At 55.0% G+C, this 17228-nt stretch overlaps 1 protein-coding gene across 1 annotated transcript; it reads left to right on the plus strand.

Annotated features, from left to right (window-relative positions):
- The first annotated feature begins 12744 nt into the window (after positions 1-12744).
- Positions 12745-17147, plus strand: LOC132329705 (early activation antigen CD69-like). Its single transcript, XM_059851043.1, has 6 exons — positions 12745-13035; positions 14847-15236; positions 15566-15664; positions 15767-15951; positions 16135-16235; positions 16326-17147. Exons 1-6 carry the CDS (start codon positions 13005-13007, stop codon positions 16441-16443), a joined length of 924 nt encoding a protein of 307 aa, XP_059707026.1. The 5' UTR covers positions 12745-13004; the 3' UTR covers positions 16444-17147.
- The last annotated feature ends 81 nt before the right edge of the window (positions 17148-17228 follow it).

The raw sequence follows: 17228 nt of genomic DNA on the forward strand, positions 1-17228 counted from the left end.
AGGCCCTTCCACCTAAGAAACAAAAGTCACCAGCCCAGGTTCTTGGTGTCATTTTGCAGGAGGTACTTGGCACTGTCAATCCAGCCTGACCTGGCACTGGTGCCAGCTTCAGTCGGGGAGGCATCCTGCGCAATGCCGAATTTCAGGAGCCAGCCCTCCACTCTGAGCCACAGGCCCTGGAACACATAGGCAGGCCCTTCCACCTAAGAAACAAAAGTCACCAGCCCAGGTTCTTGCTGTCAGTTTGCAGGAGGTACTTGGCACTGTCAATCCAGCCTGACCTGGCACTGGTGCCAGCTTCAGTCGGGGAGGCATCCTGCGCAATGCCGAATTTCAGGAGCCAGCCCTCCACTCTGAGCCACAGGCCCTGGAACACATAGGCAGGCCCTTCCACCTAAGAAACAAAAGTCACCAGCCCAGGTTCTTGCTGTCAGTTTGCAGCAGGTACTTGGCACTGTCAATCCAGCCTGACTTGCCACTGGTGCCAGCTTCAGTCGGGGAGGCATCCTGCGCAATGCCGAATTTCACGAGCCAGCCCTCAACTCTGAGCCACAGGCCCTGGAACACATAGGCAGGCCCTTCCACCTAAGAAACAAAAGTCACCAGCCCAGGTTCTTGGTGTCAGATTGCAGGAGGTACTTGGCACTGTCAATCCAGCCTGACTTGCCACTGGTGCATGCTTTGGTCTGGGCGGAATCCTGCGCAATGCCGAATTTCAGGAGGCAGCCGGCCACTCCAAGCCACAGGCCCTGGAACACATAGGCAGGCCCTTCCACCTAAGAAACAAAAGTCACCAGCCCATGTTCTTGGTGTCAGATTGCAGGAGGTACTTGGCACTGTCAATCTAGCCTGACTTGGCACTGGTGCCAGCTTCAGTCAGGGAGGCATCCTGAGCAATGCCGAATTTCAGGAGCCAGCCCTCCACTCTGAGCCAAAGGCCCTGGAACACATAGGCAGGCCCTTCCACCTAAGAAACAAAAGTCACCAGCCCAGGTTCTTGGTGTCAGATTGCAGGAGGTACTTGGCACTGTCAATCCAGCCTGACTTGGCTCTGGTGCCAGCTTCACTCGGGGAGGAATCCTGAGCAGTGCCGAATTTAAGGAGCCAGCCGGCCACTCTGAGCCACAGTCCCTGGAACACATAGGCAGGCCCTTCCACCTAAGAAACAAAAGTCACCAGCCCAGGTTCTTGGTGTCAGTTTGCAGCAAGTACTTGGCACTGTCAATCCAGCCTGACTTGCCACTGGTGCATGCTTTGGTCTGGGAGGAATCCTGCGCAATGCCAAATTTCAGGAGCCAGCCGGCCACTCTGAGCCACAGGCCCTGGAACACATAGGCAGGCCCTTCCAACTAAAAACAAAAGAGGGCAACCCAGGTTCTTGGTGTCAGATTGCAGGAGGTACTTGGCACTGTCAATCCAGCCTGACTTGGCTCTGGTGCCAGCTTCAGTCGGGGAGGCATCCTGCGCAATGCCGAGTTTCAAGAGCCAGCCCTCCACTCTGAGCCACAGGCCCTGGAACACATAGGCAGGCCCTTCCACCTAAGAAACAAATGTCACGAGCCCAGGTTCTTGGTGTCAGATTGCAGCAGGTACTTGGCACTGTCAATCCAGCTTGACCTGGCACTGGTGCCAGCTTCAGTCAGGAAGGAATCCTGAGCAGTGCCGAATTTCAGGAGCCAGCCGGCCACTCTGAGCCACCGGCCCTGGAACACTGAGGCAGGCCCTTCCACCTAAGAAACAAAAGATAGCAGCCCAGGTTCTTGGTGTCAGTTTGCAGCAGGTACTTGGCACTGTCAATCCAGCCTGACTTGGCTCTGGTGCCAGCTTCAGTCAGGGAGGAATCCTGAGCAGTGCCGAATTTCAGGAGGCAGCCGGCCACTCTGAGCCACAGGCCCTGGAACAAATAGACAGGCCCTTCCACCTAAGAAACAAAAGTCACCAGCCCAGGTTCTTGGTGTCAGATTGCAGGAGGTACTTGGTACTGTCAAGCCAGCCTGACTTGGCACTGGTGCCAGCTTCAGTCGGGGAGGCATCCTGCGCAATGCCGAATTTCAGGAGCCAGTGGGCAACTCCAAGCCACAGGCCCTGGAACACATAGGCAGGCCCTTCCACCTAAGAAACAAAAGTCAGCAACCCAGGTTCTTGGTGTCATTTTGCAGGAGGTACTTGGCACTGTCAATCCAGCCTGACTTGGCACTGGTGCCAGCTTCTGTCGAGTAGGCATTCTGCGCAATGCCGAATTTCAGGAGCCAGCCGGCCACTCTGAGCCACAGAACCTGGAACACATAGGTCAGCATTTCCACCTAAGAAACAAAAGTCACCAGCCCTGGTTCTTGGTGTCAGTTTGCAGGAGGTATTTGGCACTGTCAATCCAGTCTGACTTGACACTTGTGACTTCATGGCTCTGTGAGGCATCCTGCGCAATGCCGAGTTTCAGGAGCCAGCCACCCACTCTGCTCACACGCCTCGAAACTCCAATACCCACCCTTTTCCCTGGGGAATAAAAGTCACCAGGCCGGGTTCTTGGTGTCAGTGTTCAGGAGGTACTTGGCATTGTCAAATCAGCCATTAAAAACTCCTCCTCTCTTATCTATATATCACTACCTCTAGCCCACCAAAAAAATCACTACTAAAGCTAATAAAATCCATCATTATAGGTTTTTATTTCTAACCTGTACTTCACGCATAACCCATAGAAACCATCGAACACCTTTAAAAACCATTGCACGCCTCGGCAAAAAATATATCTGACAATAAAACTCAATTCAAAGCAAACCTTTATCATCACCACCTGAACCGAGAGCCATAGCGTTCAGGAAGAACGCTCTATCCCTTAGCATCCACCAACTGTAAAGAGACCAAAACGATGCAATAGATTCCCAAAAACGACTTCAAAACCACGACATCAGAGAACTTTCAGAAATCGAAGCCCGCGCTCCCGGCACCGGACGGAGCGCGGCTCCCGGCAGGAAAGCGGCTCCTCCCGCGGCTCCTTTGGCACGCAGGGGCGGCGCCTCCCCGGAGACCCCTGCCCGCTCCCCCTGCCCGGCGGGGCCGGCACAGGGCCCAGGCGGCCCCTGCGGCGCCCGAGCCCCGCGCCCGGAGCGGGCAGAGCGGCCGGCCCCGGCCGGGCCAGCGCAGCGCCCGGGCCGCCTCTCCCTCCCGCCCGCCGGCCCGGCACAGCTCCGCTCGGCTCCGCACGGCTCGCACCGGCGCGGCTCCGGCACTGCCGCGGCAGCCCGGCCGCGCCAAATTCCCCGTCCGCCTCAGCGAGTGCCCGGGCGGTGCCGGGAGGGCTCCCGAGCGGGAACGTTCGGTGCCGGGCCACGGGCAGAAGAAGCGCCCTCAAATGCAGCGGCACAGCCCGATTGCAACCCTGTGAACGCTGCGAGAGCTGGGGGTTCCTGCAATTGAACCCCGAAACTGACGCCGCAGGCGGGGCTCGCCTCGCTTCAACAAGGGCAAATAAATGTGTTCTCCCCTTCAATTTCATTCCCAGTAACAGCAGAAAAGAAGGAGGGTTCCTCAAATGAAACCCTACAAATGACAGAGAAAGAGGGATTTTGACCTCAATTCAAACCCTTGAAAAGGAGAGACACCTGGGCTGCCCCTTCCATTTAAACCTTAGGATGATGAAAATGGGGTGGCTACCTTTAAATGAAACCCATAATACGACAACAACATTTTTCCCATTCCCCTTAAAATAGAATGCAAGGATTCCCTGTCACCCCTGTGATACCCCTAACAGTCTGGAAAAGGCAGATTTTCCTTCAATCAACACCCTTAAAACCACAAGTGAAGGGGGATCCCCACCGCTTCAAACACAGACAATAATAGAGGAGTAGCTGCTTCCCTCTCCTTAATTTCTTTTGTCCTCATAAGCTCCATTTCTTTTCCTGGGGGCACCGGGGAGGGATTGGCAAGATGAAATTGAAAAGGGAAAGGACAAAAGTCCCCGCTCCAAATCCACACGGGCTCACCCCTTCGGCTGCTGCTTCCCGGCACAAAGCTTTGTCCCTCGGCACCTCCTTTAAGCAAAGCTCCACGTATCCAAGCGCGTATCCTGGTGTTCCCCCAGACCCTGGGAGAAGCTCTCACCGTCCTTCTATGAGACAGCCCCGGGAGCCCCCCATAAACTCCTCTACTCAGCAGCTCCATGCAAAAGGGAGCTGAGGCAAACCCTCTCCCTAAAACAGCCTCCCCCCGGCTTGAGCCGGCCCCCCATCATCGTCACAGCTCCCACCTGGGGCTGCTCCGTGCCCCCCATCATCCTCACAGCTCCCACCTGGGGCCGCTCCGAGCCCCCATCATCCTCACAGCTCCCACCTGGGGCCGCTCCGAGCCCCCATCATGCTCACACTCACACCTGGGGCTGCTCCGAGCCCCCATCGTCCTCACACTCACACCTGGCGCTGGTGCCACGCTCCAACAGCGCCTCTCCCTGTCCAGCACACAGCCTGCTTCTCACAGACACACAGCAAACAGAAACCTGCTGCGGGTGTTGGCTTTTCTCAGTCCGTCTGGTTCCACAATTAAAACACGTTAGTGCACTGATGGCATTGAGGGAAAGCTTTCCAGTGGAGAAAACGGTCATTCTGGTAGCACACTTTGATACACCTTCAGAAAAAGCAGAATTGGCACCAACTCCTAAGGCCCCTCCTGAGGAACCCAGCCCTCCTTGGGACACCCAATATAGCAGACCTCGAAAAGGGAGGGGAAGAGTCAAGCTTGGAGTGGAAAAAGAGAATATAAGGACACCAGCCTTTAAAAAAGTCTTCGCACAGCAATAGTGGGAACCAGCCACATTTCTTCTTTCCCTGCTTTCTGTGATGACATCAATATGAAGTAAAAACACCCACATGAAACACAAGGCAGAGCTTGGATTTTACAGGTCTTTGTTTTGGCACTCTGGATGACAAATGCCTCTTCCAGGACTGCGACAAGATTTGGGGACTGGCAGAGAACAGAGGCATAAGGTGCCAGAGAGCCCTTTCTATTCCCTACGGCCCCTGCAGCTGCTCTTACAGTTTCAGGGCACGGCTTGGTTCATTCCTAGATAAAAACATTACGGCAATATTTTAAAACTACACCCCATCTCTAGTCAGAGTTTCCTACATTCCTGGGTAGAGAGTGGATAGAGAGAGGGTTTCTTCCCAAATGAATTTAGAGACAAATTCCTATTCTTGACCATTACCTATAAAAACGAATAACTTGACAGGTTTTAGCATTCTACACCCACCCCTCCCTGTGAATATTGTGGCAGCTTTGGGTCCCTCTGGGGGACGGCACCCAGCATGACCCCCCTCGCCCGCCACCCATCTGCTCATCCACCCCAGTGTGGCTCCCTCTCCCAGGGACCTTGGGGTGCCCCAAATGGCATCAGAGCCCCGAGCCTTCACCCCCTTTTCCTCACCCCCCAAAGAAGGCACAGAACGAGTCCAGCTGCCCTGGACAGCAGCGCAGCGCTTCCGTCAAGCCCTTTCCACACGTACATCCCCCCAGAAAGGGATTCTGCAGCAACAAGAAAGGGGACAGCCCTCGGAAGGGCTGAGGTTCCTCCCCGGGCTCGCTGTCACGGGCGAGGGGCAGCGAGAGGGAGTGACAGGGACGGCGGGGACGGGAGGGCACAGAGCGGGGCCACTCTCATCAGCGGGATGTCGGGAAAGCCGCAGGTGCGGCGGTGTCGGGCGGGCTGTCTGACCGGCACGGGGGGATCCGCCGAGAGCCTCCGGCCCCGTGCGGGGACTCCTGCAGGGGCCGAGGGGCGCCGGGCTCCGGCCCTCTGGGCTTTATTCTCCGGCACCCCGAGCCCCGCGGCTGCGGGGGAAAGAAGGAAAGGGGGGACGGGAAGAGAGGAGCCATAGCAGGGGATGCGAAAGGGCAAGGAGGGAGGGCGGGCTGTGGAGGAAAGCGGGAGGGGAAGGGAAAGCCCGGGAGGGGGGAAGAGGGAGGGTGGACAGAGGAGGGAGAGAGGGGGAATAGAATGGAGTAGCGGCGTAGGGACAGGACAGAAAGGAGCCGGGCTTGCGGGGACGAGGGAATGGGGTAAAGGGAGCGAGAGAAGAGGAGGAGGGGATGAGGAAGGAGGGATAGAGAGAGGGACAGGCGGGGAAGCCTCACAGAGCCCCGGCTCCACCCCGAGCCCGCCCCGGCGCCCCGCCCTGCCCGGGATGCTGCGCTCGGCGGAGCTCGGCTCGGTTAGGCGACACTCTGCTAGAGTCGGCTCTTGGGCTAAATTCAGCTGCGTTTTGTTAAACTCGGCTATTGTCGGCTGCATTCAGCTAGATTCGCCTGTTCGGCAACGCTGGGCTCGCTTCGGCCGAACTCGGAGCCGCTCTGTGCGTTCGGCGCGGCTCGGCTCGGTTCGGTTCGGCTCCCTGAGGTCGGGAAAGCGGCGCCGCCTCACGTTAAACTCGCACAGCTCGGGGCTCTCCTGCTGCCGTGTCCCGCGGGCGGCCCAGCCATCGCACGGACACGGACGGCAGCGCGGGCTTGGGCAGGAGCTCATTAGGCTGTGACCGCACTCGCGCTAATTAGCGGGCACGCGAGCAGGCGGCGTGTTTGGGCGGAGCTCGCTTCGGTTCAGGCAGCCTCGTAAGTTTCGCCTCGGTTCGGTCGAGGTCGCAAGGTTGGGCCGGTCTCGCCTTGGTTCGGCTGAGCTCGTTCGATTCGGCCGAGGGCGGCGTCGTTCGGTTCTGTTCAGTTAAACTCGGCTAAATTGGGTTTGTTTCGGCTCTTGGGCTGAATTCGTCCTAACTCGGGCATATTCGGTTCTTCGGCTACACTTGGCTGTTTTGGTCCATACTCGGCTATCATCGGCTCTTCGGCTACACGCTGCTATTATCGGCTAACCTCGGCGGGCTGCAGTGCCGCGCTCTGACCACAGAGCGGCAGCACTGCCGCCCATCCCAGCCCCCAGCCCTCTTTGCCACTGGTTTGGGGAGGAGGGAAGAAGGGAATCGGGGATCAAGTGAAGCCCAGGAAGGAGAGAACATTGTGGCGAAGGTGCGATTTTAGGTTTCGGCAGCCTACTCATTCCCTTACTATGATTTGTTTGATAGTGAATTCTATTAATTTGCCCAGGCCTGTTCTGCCCATGATGGGTGAGAGATCTCTGGCTGCCTTTATTGAGACCCCCGACATTTCCTGCTGTGCTCTGTTGCCTGCGCAGGGGCAGCAGGAGAGGCACAGAGCGCTTTTGCTGGCCCCGGGCACCTGGCCTGCCCCAGCCCAGCCCAAGAATCTCTGCGAGAATTCACTGTTGAAAGTCCCAGAAGCGGCTGCCCCGGGTCTGCGCTTCTTCACTGGCTCCAACGGAGTGGGGCCCTTTTTCTCAGCACGCTTTTTTCGGGACACGAACGTCGGTGCCCCCGCGGCGCGCCACACGTTTTGCCGCCTCGCTCGCTGCTCCCACACTGCTCGGGATCATTGCCGCACTCTGATGAGCCAAAACCTCCCACACCGACAGCCCCGAGCTGCGGCGGCACCAGCCCGAGTGCCCGCGGAGTCTGGCCGGGATGGGAGCGGCGGCGAGCGGCGCGTTCGGCTCATTCCGCAGCGGCGGCGGCACCTGGACCCCGTGTCAGGGCTGGCACGGGATGAACTTGAACGTGCCTCAGAGCCCAAAGCGCTGCAGGCGCCCAGTGCGGGCAGAAAGCGCCGCATCCTGCCTGCTGCGGGACCGAGGCTTCTCGGCGCTGCCCTCTGTGCCAGGAGCCGCTCCGTGCTCACAGGCAGGGAGCCCCAGCGGCCGTGCCCGCTGCGTTAGAATTTAGTGCCAGCCTTTTCTTGGCTCCTCCATTGTCTTGCCTCCTTTTTTGATTCCAAATCTGAAGAGGCCTCAGCTGCCTCCCTGCTTCTTTCCTCTCTCACCTTCCAGGTCCTGTTTCCCAGGCCTTGTTCTTTCCTTATAAAACCCTTGATAACCCGTTCCCCACTTCAGGCTTTGTTGGATCCTTGTTTTTCCGCCTTCTGGCTGCTGTGGGTGAGGGTCTGGCTTTGAGGAGCTCACCCTGCTCCCTCTGCTCCAGAAACCAGCCTTGAAGTTATGCCAGTCTCCTGCAGCTGAGGGCTTCCTTAGGCTCATGTGGAAATCAGAAATATCCAGGAAGCTTTTCCTTTCTTGAGGTTAGAATGGTTTCTACAAGTCCTTGAGATGTGAGCATGATGGTTAAAACCCCACTGAGCAAATTAAGATTTTCCCTTCTTCCCCCCACTGCAGGCTCTGTCCTCTCCCTTACTTTGTCATCTCAACAACTGCTAAGGAAACCTTCCTCATCTTGTCAATTGGCAATGCAACTGCTCTTTAGTTCAGGTTTAAAATAAATTTTAAAGTCAGGCTGTGCCCAGGCTATGGATTTGAATTTTGGATGAAGTTGTTGGTGCTTAGCAAGCTCTGTGCTGCTTTAAAGCCTTTCTGCAAGGCTCAAAGAATGACCCTGGCAGGGAGTGCAGGAGCGTTGTGCAATCCTTGTTTAGAAACCAGGTTGTTTTAAAGGCCATCTGGAGTAAGTGAAATGAAGGCAATGGAATTCCTTTGGGAAATGCTCCATTTAGGACAGACCCACAGTGCCAGAGGCTGTTTGTCTGATGGTCAGTGCATGCTCTGATCAGTGCAGGGCCAGCCCCTCAAGAAATGCATGAGCCAAAGCCAGCCAGGAGAGGAAATGTCACGAGCTGAGCTCAGAGAGCTGGCCAGAGGAATCCCCACAGATGTGCCTGGAGCATGGCCCTCCCCAGCAGCTTTTCTTACAGTTCAGTGTTCCAAAAGCTGAAAGCTGATGCTCAGGACTTTGGGATCTGGCTTGTAACTGCAGAGAGGATGAGCTCCCTTACTGAAACTCAGGCACTGGAGTGCCACAAGCCTGCAGCCAGATTGCTTCTCCTTCAGCTTAAATTATAAATAAAAGAAAAAAAGAAATGAATGTTTATTTTTTTAAGTGTTCTTGGAGATGCTACAAGTGAAAGAAGAGAACAGAAATGGGCTGGAGGACCACTGGCACAGTAATTGGTATTTTATACTTCCTCCTTTCCTTTTAAAAATATATGTAGATAAAATGAACTTTTAAACTTTCTGGTTTGGGAGAAACACACTTTTCCCCCTTTCTTTGGTGGAAATATGCAAGTCCTGAGACTCTGGGCTAATGCTCTCTGCATTTCATTAATGTTTTAACAATTAAACAAGGGTCTGATAAGATTGACAAGGAAGATGAAACTCAGGAACTCACTAGGCAGCAGCTCCCAAACTCTCTGGGTGATGCAGAGAGCAGTAGGGTGTGAAGACTGCTTTCCGGTGTGAGATTAATCCATAATAACCTGCTCACTGACATCAAAGTCACTTCTGAGAAGCCACTCGTTATTTCCCGAGGTGCAGGAGATGGGGTGTTTGATAGAGCCTGGGCAGAATGATGAAGAATATTCCTGTCAGATTTCTCCTTCCCTTCCTGCGCCAGCAAGAGAAACCCATCCTCGTTAGGGGTTTTGTTCCTGTGGGACAGTGTGTAGGTCAGAGCTAAAGCAGTGCCCGGGAGCATTAATGATTTAATCTGCACTGCCCCCCCAGCCGTGTGAGCTCTGAGCAGGGCGCTGGGAAGTGGGGCCGAGCCAATTTCGGGCACTCGGACTCGGAGCCTGAAGGGTTTGGAGTCAACAGCGGAGACTGAGCTCCCTCTGTGGTCAGAGCGGGGAGACACCTTCCTCTGCAGGGAATGCTTTTCCAGCCGGGGTTTCTCTCCTGACAGCTCAAGCCTTGCCTCTCCAAGAGCAGACCACGCTGTGCCCCCGGTGCTTTGACACTGGGAGCACTGGGAGAGATCCTGGGAACACTGGGAGGGAACTGGGAGCACTGGGAATGCCAGGAGGGAGCTGGGTGGGAGAGTGGGAGCAGCGGGAGTGACCAAGAAGGAGCACTGGGAGGGATATCAGGAGCCCTGGGAAGGAATAATGCTCCCAGCTCCTGCCCAGTGCTCTCCCCATCCCTCCCGGGGCTTGCCAGGAAGAGGGATCCTGGCAGGAACTGGGAGGGAACTCCTCAGCACTCTGCAAGGTGCAGCAGCCCCAGGGGTGACCAGTGAGGAGGGGGAAGTGCCCCCAGTCCCTCCCCAGTGCCCACAGAAATGGGGGGTGGGGGGGGGTTCGAGGAGAAAATAGATTGAAATGGAGAGGGGAAAGCTTTTCTGTAATTGTGTTTGAACTGGGGAGGATCCCCACTCACCTGTGATTGGAAGGGTCTCAGTTGAAGGAGAACACAACTCTTTCATCATTTTGGGTGTCTCCCTTGCCGGGCAATCACTGCTTGCCATTATTTTCATGTTAAAATGGAATGAGATAATCTTTATCATGTTCTTTGGTGGGTTTGAATTGAGAGAAAGCACCTCAGAACATCTCATCATCTTTAGGTTCAAATTGAGAGCAAACACGGCTGTCCCTGGTCTGAAAGGGCTTCCCTTGAGAGGAACCTCTTGATGTGCCACTGTAAGAGTTCCATCGAGGGGGACCCTCCATTTGAAGGGACCTTCAGAGAAGAAAAAGATGTCCAAAAGCCCCCAGAATGGTCGCTGTTGAGGGAAATGGAAGAGGGAAACTGCATTTCCCCTTGTTTTAGGAGGCGAATTTCAGGCAAATCCCCTTCTGTGAGAATACCTGGGGCTGGGTCTGATCCCCACAGAGCAGAAGCTGCCTTGCCCTCAGCAGGGCACAGCCCTGTCCCATGAGGATGTGTCACAAAAGGGTCGGGAAAGACCACAGGACCTCAGCTCAGATGAGGCTCTCCACAAAGCCCAGAGATCTTTTCCTGGAGCTCTGAAAACACAGGAAAATCATGAGACAGCCCTGGGTCAAGGCACAGCAACCCTGCTGGAACAAGAGAAGGGACCAAAGGCTGAGCAGGCAGTGCAGGGAACAGCTGCAGACAGCCTGGTCAGAGAGATGCACCTGCAGCTGGGCAACAAAGCAGAGAGATCCCAAAGGGACACGTGTCTGTAGATAGTGACACAAAGGTCTGTCAAAGTTCATGGAAAGCCAGTTATCAATAAGGTAATGATACCTTATGGATAATGCCTGTTATAAAAATGAGTGAACTCACATGATGGAACCAATAGATCAGCAGGGACTGTCTCAGGAATTGGAGACAATATTCTTCCAGCATTCCTGGATCCATACCAGTGAAACACTGAACAGCTGACAATGGATAACAGCCATAATGCAGAACAACCCCCACTCTGCTGTGTTACCTATGGAAGATAAACCAGAAGAGATGACAATGAATGATCCTGTCAGGCAGTGCAGCCCTGACATCTGTGCAATCTGTGAGAGGATCAAGGGCCCAACAAACTGTATCTGCTTCTATCCAAAAGCAGGTGTTTATCAGTGTTTCATCACAGCTGTTTCAGCTGGATCTGTCTTATCTCTAGAAGAAAATAACCACATCTTGCAATGTAAACATCATATTTAGAGAAAATTAACTTAGGACTTAAAATTAGTTGCAGTGGAATTCAGTGTCACCTCAGTGGCATTAGAGGTGTACTTAAAGGAACTTAAAGTTAAAATCAATTTTTATTCTCTATTAAAGATGTTAATAAAACTGGAAGGGAACACAAAATGGATTAAAGTGAAGGAGACTGAACCTTGACTTCATCCAATCTCAGCAACACTCAAACCTGACAGAAATCCAAATCCACCTCAATCCACCTCAGAAATTATTAGTAAAAAAATTAATGGAGAAATAAATAATAAATTAACATGACTCACATCTAACTTTGTTTAATGTTACCAACACTAAAATCATATTCAAATAAAACAGAACTGAACTAACAATCAGTGTCCTTGAAAGTTGTGGGTACTACAAAATGCAACTTACTTTGATGCTATTAATACCCAAAGGCACTGAAAATGTGAACCAAGTGTGGTTGAAATAATGGCACGATGGATTTACTGGAGGGATTAGAGAAGTGTGACAAATAGTTTGACCCTATGTCATTTAACATTGAGAAAAAATCATGGTAGCTGCAAATTTTCAGGAACCATAAATTTACTAAGCCCTTTTAAAGTGCAACTGTACCGAAAATAACAACAATGTAGAATTCGGCAAACTGTCCAACAAACCGGGAGCTTCTCGAGATTGTATTTAGTGTAAGAGCATATGGCAAACGTTATCAGCATTTCTGTTAAAGAAATTAGATTGTGTTATGTTGCACATAATAAATAAATAAAAAAATAATAAGGCACTGCATTTACCGCTTAGAATCTCTCCAGTAACAATTCTCAGAGAAATCAGTCCACGGAAAACACAAGATGAACTTTAGAAAAGCATTCCAACACTTTCTTACGGCATTCTAACACACGCTGCGTGAGGCTCCAGCAATCAGGGGCAGTCAGAGACCTTCCGGCAGATGTTGGGGCTTCGCACCGCCTCAGGCTTGGGGAGCCACGGGGGGCAGTGAGGTCTCCCGGGGCCAACCGGAGCCGCCGTGCCGGGCCGGGCAAAGCCGAGCCCCGGGAGTGGGGAAAGCCCCGGCGGCAGCGAGGGGTTCGGCGGGGAAAGCCGAGCTGCGACCGCGCCCGGGGCTCGGGGTGAGGCGGGGCAGCCCCGCGATTTTCCAACGCGCTCAGCGGAGCCAAAGGGACTCGGGTTCTGAGCCCCCAATCCGGGCCGGCAGCACCAGAGCGGTGCAGGAACCGAGCCCGGGGAAGGCAACGGGAGCGCCGGGGGCAGGGGGCGGGGCTAACCAGCCGCACGGCGGGGCCAATCCGCGGATGCGAGCAGCGCTTCCGAGCCGCGATTGGCTGCGCTCCCGAACGCTGATTGGCCAAACCGGCTGAAACCCCGCCCACAGGCGCAGTTCAAACGTTTGGCGCGAGCAGCCGCTCCGTCTTTACCCGGCCCGCGCTGCGGGAGCGGCTGCGGGCGGCGGGACCGTGACATCCCGGAGCGGCGGGACCGTGACATCCCGGAGCTGCGGGATCGTGACAACCCGCAGCGGCGGCGTCCGGAGCCCGGTGAGGGGATGGCGGACCTCAGAGGCTGCTCCAACCCAGGTGGAAGCGGTCGGCGGTTCCCCAGCTCGGGGCTGGCTGCGGGCGGAGGGGGCCGTTCTGAGGGGCAGGGGCGTTCTGGCGAGTTCCTTGTGCCGGCTTCCCCCGTTCACTGGTGCGAAAAATAGAAATCACTGCTTAGTGCTTTTGAAAATTTAATAATAATTATAGCAATAGGATAAAAAAGGACAATATTTCCAGCGCTGGGTTCTCCTAGCAAACAGCCAAAGAACACACCAGGCTATACAGACAATGTCATATTTATACTGTTTCCTCGCTACGGCACTTGGATATTCATGTCTTTCATGCATTATTCGAACATTCTTTCGAAATTTCTGATATTTCTGGAACTCCTTTTTCTGACTTCTTGACACTCCGGCTTATATGTATGACATCCTGGGTGTCAGGTCAATATATTCTATTTCTTCTGGTGCCTCCATCCTGCTGTTTCACACCCTCTGATAAGACTTTAGCTGTACTCCTTAATTTTAACATGGTATTCTATGGCTCTCCTCCGGTGCTCTGGTTTGTGTCCCGGTTATCTTATCACTTGTGTGAGAAACAACTGCTCACTTTGGAAACTTAAAAAGGTTTATTAAACCTTAACAAAAATACAATTAAAGAGCTACAGAAGAAAAAAGCTGCAGTGCTGGGAACTGCCCCTCATGCATACCACGAGGCCAGTTCATCTTGGAGATGGATGCTCAGTCTTTTTTTACCCCTGGGGGTTGCATTGGCCAGCCCAGGCCCCTCCCAAAGTCTGTCAGCCAGCTCTTCTTTGCCGTTTATCAGTGCAAACTGCTTTCTTGTACCTGGACTGGAGGTCAGGTGTTGCCATGCCCACCACCTGAGCTTTTCCATCCCCATCTGCCCCATGCAAGGGACCCATGTGCAGCCTTCTTTTACCTGTCCTAGACAGCCCAGGCTGTCTGATGGCAGCAACACAGGGGGGAAAGGGAACTGTGGAGAGAACAGAGGACATCTAAACTGCAACAATATAACTGTACATCACTAAACCTTTCCTTATTTTCATACAATATTTCTCATTTAATTGCGAGAGCCATTCACCTTATTACCTATACCAATTGGATGGGTCGGTCAGTGGATGGCCTTACAATGATTTTAGTTACACAAAAGCCTTTTTCACATCTCATGTTTTGCTAAGGTCTATAACACAATACACTTTTCACACTGTTATTTCAATGAGTGCTACACGGATATTATATTCATTGCACCACTATATCTATGACGAATACAGTGCATAATTAAGGTGATATATTATATTACACTTCCATCCACCTAAAAAAGACTTATAACTGATGCTATATCTAAATACTTATAATCAATAACAACATGCCTATGATAATGCATAAATGCCTAAGCCAAAATTACCTGGCCGTTTTTCACACAGGCAGGGAGGGAGCCCCAGCGGCCGTGCCGGTGCTCGGTGTCCCCGGGCTCCAAGGCTCCGGGGCAGGGAATGCGGGGCACAGTGGTGAGCAGCCCGGGGCCGCCGCTTCTTGCCCCTCGGCAGGCGGACTCCGAGCCGCAGCTGCCCCGGGCCAGCAGCAGCCGGCAGCTCGCAGGCGCTCTCAGCGCCCGTCCCGGCACGGAGCTGGGCTGCAGCGGCTGCGGAGCCCCAGGGGCCGCGGCTGCGGGCACCGGAGAGCTGCCGGAGGCTGCGCTTGTCTCCGCAGCTGCTGTCGCACCTCTGGGCAGCGGGGAGAGCGCAGCCAGAGCTGGCAGCGCCCTCCTGAGCCTCGGGGTCCCGCAGGGCCGGCACCGGCAGTGACCTCTCATCGTGTCCCTTCCAGGGTGCCATCAGCGCCGGTGTAAAGCTGTTCCCGAGGCCGAGCTCCCAAAGGCTTTGCCAGCACTCCTGATGTCTCCGGTGCAAAGTGCTGTTTGTTCCAGGCAGAGTGATGGGGCCTGTGAGCTGGAGGAGAGTGGATCCAGCTCCATTAGTGGAGCTGCAAATGAGCCCCCGCATCTCCAGGAGGGACCAGCAGCCGGGCTTCCACACTTGCCTGGGATGCAAGAAGCCTCTTGGCATCAGCAGGGGGATGCCACTTGTGAGCGTGCAGTGAGTGCAGCTGTGGAGAATGGATTCTGCACCAGGGATAGGAGTGTGAGGGAGCCCGTGAGTCCCAAGGGCAAACCAGCAACCAGCAATGAATACAAAAGGAACCTCAACCGATTCCTGGGTAAGTGCAGGGCCACTGTCCCCTCCCAAGGGCAGGGCTGGCAGGTGTGTGGCTGTTTCCCGATGTCTGGAAGAAGCCTCGTGCTCTGCTGGGCCCCATCAGTGGCTGGAAGCAAGAGCCCCAGCTGCCCCCAAGGCTGTGCAGTTCTCCTGCTGCAGCCTGTCCCCACAGCTGTGTCCCTGCCTGTGTCCAGGCTCTTGGCTCTCTGGCTGCCAGCTGAGTGAGGGCCACACTGGCTCAGGGCTCCCTGCTCTGCTCCCTGGCCATGGGCTGAGCAGATTGCAGGGCCGGCTCTGCTTCTGGCAGCCAGCAGCTCTTTCCTGCACCAGGTGAATGGTTCAGGTCCCAACCCGTGGGCGCGGCGCTGCTGATTCTGCTGCTCCTGGTGCTGGTGCTGGCTTTGGGGGTGGCCTTGGCTGTGCTGGCAGGTAAGGGAGGGCCAGCAGCCTGGGCCCAGCCCCTCGGGGCAGAGCGGGCTCCCTGCTCCCTGCAGAGGGGAATGCTCAGACCTTCTCCTCTTCCCCCTCCAGCAGCCCCACAGGTTCCAGTTCCACCTGCAACTCCACAGTGTGTTCTGGGCTGTCCCCATGGCTGGGTCGGGCACAACGGGGTCTGCTACTACTTGTCAAAGGATTATGGCACCTGGGAGCAGGGTCAGGAACGGTGCTCCCAGCTCAATGCCTCCCTGGCCATTGCCAAGGATGAGGAGGCCATGGTGAGTGAGGGGCTGCGGGCGGTGCGGGGTGGCTGAGGGGAGCCTGGGGGCGCTCCTGGGCCGGGCTCGGTGCTCGTAGGGCCGGGGCTGCAGCCCTGGGCCGGGGCCTTGCAGGGAAGGAGCCCCGGCGGGCGGGGGCAGCCCCGAGGGGCCAGTCAGCTCCCACTCCTCTCTCCTGGGCAGGATTTGCTCTTCCACCTCTGCAAGAGTGGTGATTTATGGCTCGGGCTGCGCAGACAGGGCGAGCACCTGCAGTGGGAGGACGGCAGCAGCTACAGCTCCCGGTGAGTGCCGTGGAGTCGGGCAGGGCCTGGGGGAGCAGGGACACAAGGTGTTCCCCTGGCAACTGGCGCTGGTTCTGCTCTTTCCTGCAGGGTTCCCGTCCTCGGCAATTCCCAGTGTGTGTACCTGGCTGACGGGAAAAGATTCAGGAGTGACTTCTGCTCCACTGAGCGGCCGTATGTCTGCAGCAAGGCCCAAGGTCCCCTGTAACAGGGGCTGCAGAAAGGACCTTCTCCAGGCTGGGCAGTGCCAGCTTCACCTCTGAGCCCAGCACTGGGCTGCCCTTCCTCAGCTGCACCCTGTGCCTTGCACTTCCTCTCAGGGTCACCTCAGTGCCTCTTCATCCCCAGTGCCAGCGCTGGGCTGGGGCTGCAAAGGAAAAGTCACTCCAATCCATCCTGCCCCCGATGCGGCCTGGAGTCAGGGCGTTGCCCTCATGACACAACAAGCTCCAATGGGAAATCCAAATCTGCCTGGCCTCTTGGAAATCATCACAATCTGGCCTGAATGTGACACTTTTGGGCTGTCTTTGGAAGAGGAGGAAGAACCGCTGACATGTGCTGAGCAGGAATCCGACTTTTGGCATCAGGTGCCTGACTGTGGAGAACTGTCTGCTGTCTATCTGTCTGCCTGTCTGTCTGTCTGCTGTGAAGGATCTGATTGTCCTCCTGTGGGAGGAGTCCCAGGCTGGAGCAGGACAAGGATTTGTCTCTCGGAGGGAGAAGCAGTGACATAATGTGACTGTAACCCCCATCCCTCTGTGCCACTGTGTGGGGAGGGGGGAGGGAGGGAACTGGGGACAAAGTGGAGCCCAGGAAAGAGAGAAGAGTGTGGAGAAGGTGAATTTTTACGACTTGGTGGTCATCTCATTCTCTTGCTCTGATTTGTTTGATAATAAATTGAATTAAAAACAATATCCCCCAGTCCGGGCCTGTTATGCCCATGATGGGTAAGAAACCTCTGGCTGCCTTTATCGACACCCTCCAGCACCGCGA

The sequence above is a fragment of the Haemorhous mexicanus genome, chromosome 7, assembly GCF_027477595.1.
Source record: "Haemorhous mexicanus isolate bHaeMex1 chromosome 7, bHaeMex1.pri, whole genome shotgun sequence".
NCBI classification, from domain to species: Eukaryota; Metazoa; Chordata; class Aves; order Passeriformes; family Fringillidae; genus Haemorhous; species Haemorhous mexicanus.

What these genes read in the sequence shown, in the direction of transcription:
- LOC132329705 (XM_059851043.1), top strand. Translation starts at nt 13,005, where the DNA reads ATGGCGGACCTCAGAGGCTGCTCCAACCCAG. An exon ending in GGCCTTGGCTGTGCTGGCAG is followed by an intron (nt 15,665 to 15,766) that starts GTAAGGGAGGGC and finishes TTCCCCCTCCAG; the next exon opens with CAGCCCCACAGGTTCCAGTT. An exon ending in CCAAGGATGAGGAGGCCATG is followed by an intron (nt 15,952 to 16,134) that starts GTGAGTGAGGGG and finishes TCTCCTGGGCAG; the next exon opens with GATTTGCTCTTCCACCTCTG.